This window comes from Apaloderma vittatum, unplaced genomic scaffold (assembly GCF_000703405.1).
Source record: "Apaloderma vittatum isolate BGI_N311 unplaced genomic scaffold, ASM70340v1 scaffold1303, whole genome shotgun sequence".
NCBI lineage: Eukaryota > Metazoa > Chordata > Aves > Trogoniformes > Trogonidae > Apaloderma > Apaloderma vittatum.
The window spans coordinates 18,673-29,100 of NW_009706220.1; the positions used below are offsets into that span (position 1 = coordinate 18,673).

A 10,428-nucleotide genomic window follows, 5' to 3' on the forward strand; every position below is an offset into this window, starting at 1 on the left:
ACTTTCAGTAAATAACATCCCTTCTAAAACATATCAGAGAATTGCCTAGCATACAGAAGAAGGTAGAAACTCAACACTAAAACATGCAGAGTCCTATTAAAAGGATACATCACAGTACTTGTAGTACTTTTATTTATGTTAAACTGTAATACAAAGTGTCTTCAAAAAGCAGCACTATGGTTTGCCCCCTATATTAATAAGAGCTCTTGTGCTGATTGGATAATTTACTATTAAATTTTAAACAGGACTCAATATGTAGGGGGAAAACCCACATTTTCCATCTGATGAGTAAGCAAAACACATATTTGACATATCTTTACTGGTTACCTGAATAAAGTAATATCTACACTTATATAAACGAACTGAAGTACAACACAAGATTCACTCTGATTTTAAAAAAAATTGTGCCAACAAAAGGCAAAATTTTTGAAATACGTTCCTAACAACACGATGTTTAGTGTGCGTATTGCAGGAGAGAACTAACAATTACTGACGTTCTTAGATATCTCAAACTTCTGACTCTTAACATGTAAACCACTGTGCTATAAAAATCAGACAATTTGCTACTTATTACTCTTTCTTTACTTCTATAACATTTGATTTTAACATGCTAGTCCATAAATCTTATTCAGAAATTAGCTAAACAGACTTCCTCTCCAAAACTAACACCCTTGAATATCCTTTACTAGGATTACATGCATTTCCTGGGGGAAAATTTGTGAGACATAAATGTCTCATGATAATAATTATTTTTTTTTGCATGAAATACAGATTAAAGCTAGAACTATCAATTGCAGTACAAAATTTTAAGAAAATCAAAGTTCAACATTTTCTCACCACAAACTCTCATAAGGAGGCAAGAAAGTCCTAGAGCCAGCCCTGAACTACTATAACTGCAGAGCTTTTTACTTTGTAAATGCTTTTTCATAATTCAGCCCTGTTTTTTTATAATGAAATGGGATTTTCCAAAACTGAAACCCTTGCTGAAATGCTTGCTAAGATTAATCATAAATCTCAGCAGACATGCTAGTATCCTTTCAATAACTCTGCATTTAAATTAGGTGGAAAGCAGCCAGCTTTGTATGCTGGGCTGGGAAATGTCAGGAACTACTGGAAAATCATGAGACTGATGGCTAATTTCTAAGCCAACAGAACTTTCTAGTACTAAAAATGTCTACGATAGCAAGTCTATGATGGGGAAAAAAATAAGTTATTCTTGCAACGTCATGCTTACACCATTTACCTATTTATCTTATTTTTATCCACATAACTTACATGGAATATCCTTTGTGCCTCTAAAAACAATGTTTCTTGAAAACTAGTCATCATATCACTCATGCACTGTCAGAAAATCAGAATGAAAAGTCAGGGAAAAGGACGAAGCCTCAGAGAGGAGCTCTCAGTTGGCAAACTGCAGCCCTTTGGATATCAGAGGCAGGACCATGTTTATCTCATACCACTACAAACTCACTGAATTCTGTGAAAAGCTCCATCCCCCAGCTAGGTTCTAAGACTGTCTAATGTATAGAGATGGCAATGAGGTCAGGTGGAGGAAAACGGGTAGCTATTGCTCAATTTCGCAATAGTAACCCACTCCTGTAATGCTCATCTTGATGCCAACCTCTGCCTTTAACTGCAACACCCCTGCTCTCTTTTTCACTCATGTTCCCCATGACTACAATACTCCAAACCTCCCATAAGCGATTTGTTCTCCCCAATACACCCATGCCCATAGTCTCCTGAAGATCATTTCAGCATTACACTATCATACCACGTAAACTAATCCCTTTTTAGGACAGTCTACTGGACAAAAACTGGTTGAGAGCTGTAGACGTGCTGCCTGCCAGCCAGGAGATATGCATGTTCTGACTGGCAAGTTGCACAGGATATATATATATGCACACTCTTCACACCAAGGCAATCACAGCTACCAGTCAGGCTAAAAAAAAAAAAAAATATTTGCAAACCTGACATAATTGTTATAGAAGGAAGAAGAGCATGAGACTTCAAGTTGCTCAAAGCAAACCTTGAACAACCACACTTAACAAATCATTAGGCCTCCAGATTCCCAAGAAAAGGTGATGAACAATGACAAGGTCTTCCAATAGTAATTTGAACTGTAATACAGCGTTTGAAATTCAAGACTCAAACCTTTGAGAGATGCTTAAGAAGCAATTCGTTAGAGCCTTACACGATAACTTTTCTTTCCTCTCTCAATAAGATCAAACAGAGCTCTTTCTATTGAAGTTCTTCTAAGTTTCTCAGACTTTAGGTTCTTAGGAGTACTGATGCTCAGAAACACCAAGGAAATAATTGCTGCATAATATCAATTACCTTCCTCCCCTGTATACTTTTTGATGCAGTCTCTGGTTATTATTACCATGTAAGGTTTTGGGGTTTTTCTATTTCATGTCTCATTTCAAGACAACAGTGGAGAGAACTAAGAAAGTAAAAGCAACCATAATTCTGCTGCTTCCTAAGTCTCAAGTGCTTGTCTTCATAAACTAAATAACATTCATTTAATGACTGGTGAATGCCTTTAGAAATATACTTTTCTCAAAACTGAATTTTAAAAACTGAATACAGAAAAAACAATACCATCAATACAACCACCCTTCTAACCCTTGAAAGTGGTTGTGTAGTCACATTGTTTTAAGAACAAACAGTCTGCCCTGATAAGTAATATACATTCCACTTTAATCAGTGCAGTCAAAAAAAAATTGACAGAGTGCTGCATGATGTTGAAACAAAAGAAAGCTTATACAGACTGTACTGCACAGCCAAGGTCTAATTTCATCAAAGAAAAAATTGCTTTTCAGAAAAAGCTTTGTTAATTTCTGTAGGCATGTCATTAGCATGACAATAAACCACACTGGGAATCGGTTTTCTTATTTCTATGTTTCTACTTAGAAACAACGAAGACTACATTCCCACATCTGACAACACTGAGAGCTAACACTCTCAATTCCCCAGTTCCCTGGAGCCCTGTGGCTCTTTACATCAAGTGAGCAGACGACTCCAAAATTTACACTAAAGAACTGTGGAAGTACCATCTAGATTCAAAAGTCTTTAATGTCTATGAAGGGACCCATGAATAACACAGTAGAATAGTACCAGGTTACAGTTCAAACACAGATGACTGCAGGGGATGAGAAACAAGACATCTGGGTGCAACAAATGAGAACAGTACAGAAACCAAGACAGAGGAAGGTTAAAGAAGAAGGATCAGTGTGAGGAGACAGAATACACTTCTACACTACAGAGGAGGAATTTATTTTTTTTAAAAAAAATAAAAAATAAAAAGGAAAAAAGGCAGGAGTTGTCAAGAAAAGGGCAGAAAGGTACCACAGGCCAGGGGAATAACACAGACATATTTCAAAGAGAACCACAGAAAAGAGGAATGAAATAGCAGTAATTACAAGGAAAAAAAATATTTTAGGATACTGGACAAACTGAAATGGCAAAGGTGAAAATGTGGGAATATGGAAAAAAAGCAGGTAAAAATAGACATAGAATCAGAGAACAGTTTGGATTGGATGGAACACTTTAAAGGTCATTCAAGTCCAACCCTCCTGCACAGAGCAGGGAAATCTTCAGCTAGATCAGGTTGTTTAGAGCCCCATCCCATCTACCTTGAATGTTTTCAGGGATGGAGTATTTACCACCTCTACTAATTTAGAAATCAAAATAACCAAACCATTAATGTTATTTAGAATTGTGACATATATAAAAGTCACAAGATTTTATATGGCTCAGGAAAGCAAATGGGAAGGAAGCGTGATAGCCTCCAATATTGTGTGCAAGACTATAGGAAATGGGGACAGTAGCAAAATTTCCTGTGGCTGGAGAAAATCAGACTACTGGTGTCTGGAGTGGAGAGGAAGGCAATTTGTGTTAGTCTGTGACAGTCACAGAAAGAGGAAGGAAGAAATATTTGCTAAAGCCAACACTAAAAGCATGGCGATATGTGTGATCGGAACCTGTGAAAGGAAAAATGGTACAGAATTACTGGAATATTCATCAGGAGGAAGATGGGGGGTATAAGCCTCTATGGCCACAGTAACCTCAGAAATTATAAGTAAAGACACATCATCTTAGAAAGTGACATAATGCAAAAGGACAATTTTTTTTTCAAAATGTAAGGAAGATGAAGGAAAATAAATGAAAGGTAGTCAAAATAATACATAAGACTGAAACACTCAACTCTCTTTTTTGCATAAACAAAGTGCTTACTGATATTTCATACAAATAAAGCTAAAAACTGTGCAGGAATACAGACAGAAAAGGGAAATAGCAGGATATAGAATATTGGATAAATGAAATTCAGGTCAAAAAAGGCTTGATGGAATTCAGCGTAGTGTACCCAGAGATATCTCTAAACCACTAGCTAAATCTGTGGGTCTGGTGAAGGACATAGCCTGAAAGAGATGTCAAGAAGTTCTTGCAAAAAGTGTCTAATAAAGAGAACGAATCAAGTGTGACCTCACTGTGTTCCATCATTTTCCAGTAGTTTTATCAAGAGCTTAAATGATTCAGTAATAACACTGTTTTATTCATGGAAACAAGGCAAGAAGCATTGTAAGAGCTTTGGGGAACAAGACATGAATTCTGATGCTTAACAAACTGTGGAAATGGTAAGATAAAATTCAGTACAGAAAAAGTAATTGTTAAGACCTACTTAAGACATTAACACAATACAATACAAAATGGAACAGGTGCCAGTATCCAAAAAAAAAAAAGAAAGATCTGGTGTGGTATTCTGGAACACAAACTAAAGAATTGAAAAATAATGTTCTCAGAAAAGCTAAACAATTCTGAGATTAGTAATAGACATGCCACATGAAGCATTTCACTAATTATTCTATTCTACCTGGCACCAGCGAACTTCCAGCTCTGGACACCTCATAACACAAAAGATGCAAAGAAACTGGAATGAAAAAAAAAGTAATAAAAACATAGAAAATAAGATAGAGGAGAGACACAACAGCCTTCCAACAAACTCATTTGTTGCAGTAAGAACAACAGTCAAACTGTTCTCCAGTCTACCCAGTAGAACAAGAACTAAATAACCTATTTTGGAAATAAGAAACTTGGGATTAGGTAAAAAAATATTAAATTTTAAGAAATATTTAAGTTCTGTGAAGGACTTCTATGAAGCTTATTTCAGCTGTACAATCCTTGCCATTAACGTTCAATTTTAGAAAGAAATTATATTAAGAATTGCTTGGAATCCACAATATATGTAGGCAAAGCCTAATGTTATTTTAAAATAATCAGGAACAGTAATATATAACTCAAAGAAATTTCTTTCAGACCTATATATTTGCAACACCACTGCAAGTTTCCCATGTTACTTTCTTTTGTTTCGTGTTAAAAAAATCAAAATGTTTCAGTTTTTTTTTACTAATTGTAAGGAGTTAATAATTGACATTTGAAGGAATATTTGGGTTTTCATTTTTCTAACGTGTGTCAGGAAAATTCCATGCAATCATATGGATTGTATCGGTAAAGATATTTTAAAAAAACAAACAAACAAACAACCCTTCCTTTTTCTCAGCATTTGTAGTGCTTGAGGTTTCATTCCAACACAGTAACTTTTCCTTTTTCTTTTACATATACATTGCATACCTACAGATAACCTCTTTAAGAGTGCTGGAATGCTGTGAAGTTAAATACACAATTTCAGCTGAGCAATAAATGCCACCTTATTTTATCACCCTGTTCATGTTAGCACAAAACACTCATCTATGACCGCCTAGTTAATAATGTATGAAAGCAATGATGCGTCACAGAAACAGAGTTTTGATAAGAGAAGACAGTGCTTTTAAAGTGACATCTTACCCTTTCTTTCCAAGTACAAGGAGCATTCATCATAAAGTTGCATTTGATTTCAGCACCTCAACAGACTGCTCTGTATACAGGTAACACAAATATACTCACCGGTTCCATCATCTACATTCTCCACTTCCATCACTTCTGTGTTTATTCTGCCCCGAAAAAGGTAACGGTGGCCATCTGTAGATGCTTTGCTGTTCTTCAGTCGCCTGATAAAAGAAAGAAAGAAAAGATGAACGTTTCATCCACCACCTTTTTCTACATTTCTGGACCAATAGCCTTGCAAGTAGCCTTTAAAGACTACTGTAAGAATCACTATACATGTGCAATTGAACTGTGGAAGTCATTGCGTAACAGGGCATTGCTGGTGCTAATGCAAAGATACTACCTCTGGTACAAGTAAGCTGCAAATGGCTGGCTGACATGAGAGTTTATCAGGAAAGCTAGACTCTGTAAAAGCTCTGTTCCAGCACTTTGGTACCTATATGCTACTGTTTGCCATCAAAGACAAAATATTGTATTGGGAGGATCTTTCCTTACACCAGCCAAGAAATTAACACAAGGATAGCATGGCTGAAAACATGAAATAAAAAAAGTCTTGACCTACTACACATTGGCCTCATAAATGGGATTTAAACATGCAATATTGAAGATGACATTTTTCCTTGCTCATATAAGGCTTAACCGAGAATTATAATCAAGAATTGCTGAAATTCTGTGGCAGTTTCACAGTGATATATTCCAAAGCACTCTGCATTGCTATGTCTGTTCCCAGTGAAGTCAAGACCCATTGAGAATCACAGTTCTAGGCGTCTTTTCCCATCAGAAAAGCCAGGGATGATATTCTGCCCATTTTTACCTATAATGATAATTAATACTGTATACCAAACAAAGATCAGTTCCTGAGAATTAATGATCATCTGAATTCTGACCTTCAGTCACTCCAGAGAGGAACTAATCATCAGAAAATGGCCTGCCCCTCAATCATTACTGTCCAATAAGTATCTCTACTATACTGTTTCTTATTTTAAAAAATCAAATAATATATTTTAAAAAAAACAAAACCAGAATCAAGCAGGTAGGTTCAGTGTCATGTATATTTTTCTCTCCAAAGTGAGAGAGATCTGTTGACCTTTGCACGCAAGAACCAAAATTTAGCAATGCATGTTCATACAACTCCACAGAAAAGGGATACTTAACAATTACCTAAAATATATCATTAAAATAGGACAATTTTTTACAGTTTCCAAAACATATCATATCATATCAAAGAATGGCCTAAGCTGGAAGGGACCTTAGACACCATTTTAATCCAGCCTCCCTGCCGCCAGGGACGCCACCCCTCGACTAGATCAGGCAACACATGGGGACAAACCTCTTCTCAGCAACACTCTCTTTACTTACTTGCCAGTCAAAACCCATACAATTGACATACAATCAATTCATTTCCCACCATACATTCTGAAACTATGTTCCAAACTGAGTTACTCATGTCTACAAAGCTATCACCACAGTACAAGCCAATGACATGTAGGACATGATTGCTCAAAACTAAAGAAATCATAGACCTTTCATGTGTTTGAGATTTTCATCCAATAGTGTATTTTAGCTATAATATATAATATGGCTAAGAAAACATGTAATTTAGTGCTGGACAAGTGCAAAGATACTAAGAAATCAGTAATTTAATCGTAATTGTCAGTCAATAAAATAGAGACAAAACCAGAAATTTTTAAGTTTATGTTCAATCAGTCTATATAAAAATGAAACTGAGCAGTTTCAGAAGGATATCCTTGAAATAAATTCAGTATTCAACATTAGATATAATCACGAGTTTCTTAAATGGTTCATACTCAACCATTCCAAAAGTTCTGCAACCTAAGCAAGAGCTGAAACTTAAAGGACTGATTCACTGTAGCTGGTGAAGTGTCCACTACTTATCTTCTCACATGCAAATACTTCCCTGATAACAGAGTAATCTATAGGAGGAAACAATTTACACCAGGGAAGAAGACTTTTAAACCTCCCTCAGAGTTGGCCACTAACTTCTTCAGTCATAACCCACTGGGAAATAAAAAACAACAGCATTTCTGGTCCAGTCTGAATACAGTTCTTGCAGAATAAGCTCAGCAGCTTTACAGTACATAGATGTTCTCACAAGGCATTCTTGATCAATAAGGGTCCATGGCTAATTTCCACTACTACCACTTTCTTCCCACATACAGGTTCAGCAACGTGCTCTACACATGCTACAGTGAATCTAACCACAAGTCTATCATAAAACTATTAAGGTTCAAAAAGACCTTTAAGATCCTCAAGTCCAGACATTAATCTCACACTGCCAAGTCCACCACTAAACCATTTCCCTAAGTGCCACATCTAAACGTCTTTTAAATACCTCCAGGGATGGTGACTCAATCCCTTGCCTGGGCAGCCTGTTCTAATGCACCAACAGGTACAACTTTTTCAGTGAAGAAACTTTTCCTAACATCCAATGGAAATCTGCCCTGGCACAACTTGAAGCTGTTTCCTCTCCTCCTATCACTTGTTAAAAAGAAGAGACCAATATCCACCTCATACAACCTCCTTCAGATAGTTCTAGAGAGTGATAAGGTCTCCCCTCAGCCTCCTTTTCTCCAGGTGAAACAACCCCAATTCCCTCAGCCTCTCCTCATAAGAACACTTGTCTAGACCCTTTACCAGCTTCACTCTTCTTCTTTGGACACACTCCAGCACATCAACATCTCTCTTGTAGTGAGGGGCCCAGAAACGAACTCAGGATTTGAGGTGCAGCCTCATTAGTGACAAGTACAGAGGGACGATCACTTCTCTATAATTAGCACAGGAGGAGAGAAAAAGGATATCCATCTCCTAACCACCTGCCCTCACGTATGACAAAATTATTATGAGTATGAACTTATTTGGAAAAATATTTTTAAAGTATTTAAAATAGTTGTTAATGATGAATCCTATGCAAAAAATAATGTGAAAAATACCATATATAAACTGCATAAAAGAGCAGACAACAAGGGTTGCTAGTAAGATTTTAAAGCCTCAGTTGGGTCTCAGATTCAGGTATTTTATGCATAAATTTCCATTTACTTTGCTGATTATAGTTGTATCTATTCTTCGGTATATAGTTGTATACACACTTCTAAGGTTATAATTAGACTACACAAGACACTGATATTGTGATACATATGTACAGGAGTCCTGGTCTCTGTTGTCCAACCCTCATACGTCCTTCCCTCGCATCCATCCCCCACCAAGAATACGTAGCAAGAGGAGGATGATGAGCACACACTATTCCCCAGACACAGCTAAAACAATGGGTGGGGAGGAAATCGTAACGGCATCAGGCTGCCCAGTCAGCCTTTTCATCCTAAAACTGATGGTCTAGATGCTCCTACACACTGAACTGCACTGCCAGCTACCTTCACCTGGATGAACCACATGTAGATTTTGCAATTAATGTTGCACTTCACCACCTTCTCATGCTCAGCCTTCAAAGCAGCTGGGCCAGGGTCCATCCTTTAACGGGCACATGAGCACTGCCAAGCCAGAGCACTGATCAAAACAAGTGCATATTACAGGTGCAGAGACAGACATCTTTCACCTGGATGCTACAGACAATCCAAGGCGCTGATTAAAGACAGCTGGAAAAACAGGAGGAAAGTTGGCTATCAAATATGGAACTATCACTGAAAAATCTTACAGCATTTGCAGGGATCTGCTGGACATGGCTGTGGCGATGACAGCAGAACCCGCATTTACAAAGCAACAGTTTCAGCAGCTGCAGACAGTTTCATCCACTGGACGCTGAGCTCGATGGTGGAGTATCCTCCACCATCCACAAACGTGCAGAGGCAAAGAGCTATTAGAGAGCATACTCGAGGTTTATCATGTAACTAGGAATCTGTCAAGTATCTATCCAGTAATATGCATTCAGTGGCTATTCGAAAACAGTTTCTGGAATCAAAGAGACAAACTTAAGCAGTTTCCAGAGTGATGTCTCTACATAGGAGAACGCTTATTTCTCAGAAGCATCACATGTTAACAGCAGAAGCTTGTTGCTGCACTAAGGAGCTGCTTCTTGCAATGCAGCAAGAAGCAGCTTTCTGGATGATTAGAAATATAAGGCTTGAAAATCTTGAATCTCTAAAGACTTATTTTATAGCATACGCTACAAAATTAATGTTTGAATTAAAAATTCAGTCTACCCCTCCGAGAAGATAGTGAAGTCATCACATACACTGTCTTGTGAAAGACTGACAAAACAAAAATTCTTTTTCTCCAGACTTCAGCATTTGTATTCTGCATTCATACATTTCTTTCCAAATTTTTAATTAAATACACTTTTATTTGAATGACAAGCATCCTCTAGAAATGTTTTTACATTGCAATTAACTGCTGTAAACTCTTTGGTGTTGTTAAAATATTATTAAGAAACAGCATACGGAGCATTAGCTCCATTGTGAGAAAAATACTTTATTTCTGAAAGTATAAATTAATAACTTACCTGTGCTTTTTTTTGCAGTAGACCAAAAGGTTATCAAACAGAAAAAATATCCTCTCTTGGATATTTCCTGCTTA

General features: G+C 37.0%; 1 protein-coding gene across 1 annotated transcript in view; it reads right to left on the reverse strand.

The window, feature by feature from the left end:
• LOC104271108 (phosphatidylinositol 3,4,5-trisphosphate-dependent Rac exchanger 2 protein-like) overlaps window positions 1-10,428 on the reverse strand; it is a gene marked incomplete at its 3' end in the record, with an annotated part of 91,348 nt that overhangs the window by 17,825 nt on the left and 63,095 nt on the right. The window contains 2 exon segments of the mRNA XM_009865689.1: window positions 5,941-6,044; window positions 10,355-10,427. Coding sequence (XP_009863991.1) covers window positions 5,941-6,044; window positions 10,355-10,427 — 177 coding nt within the window.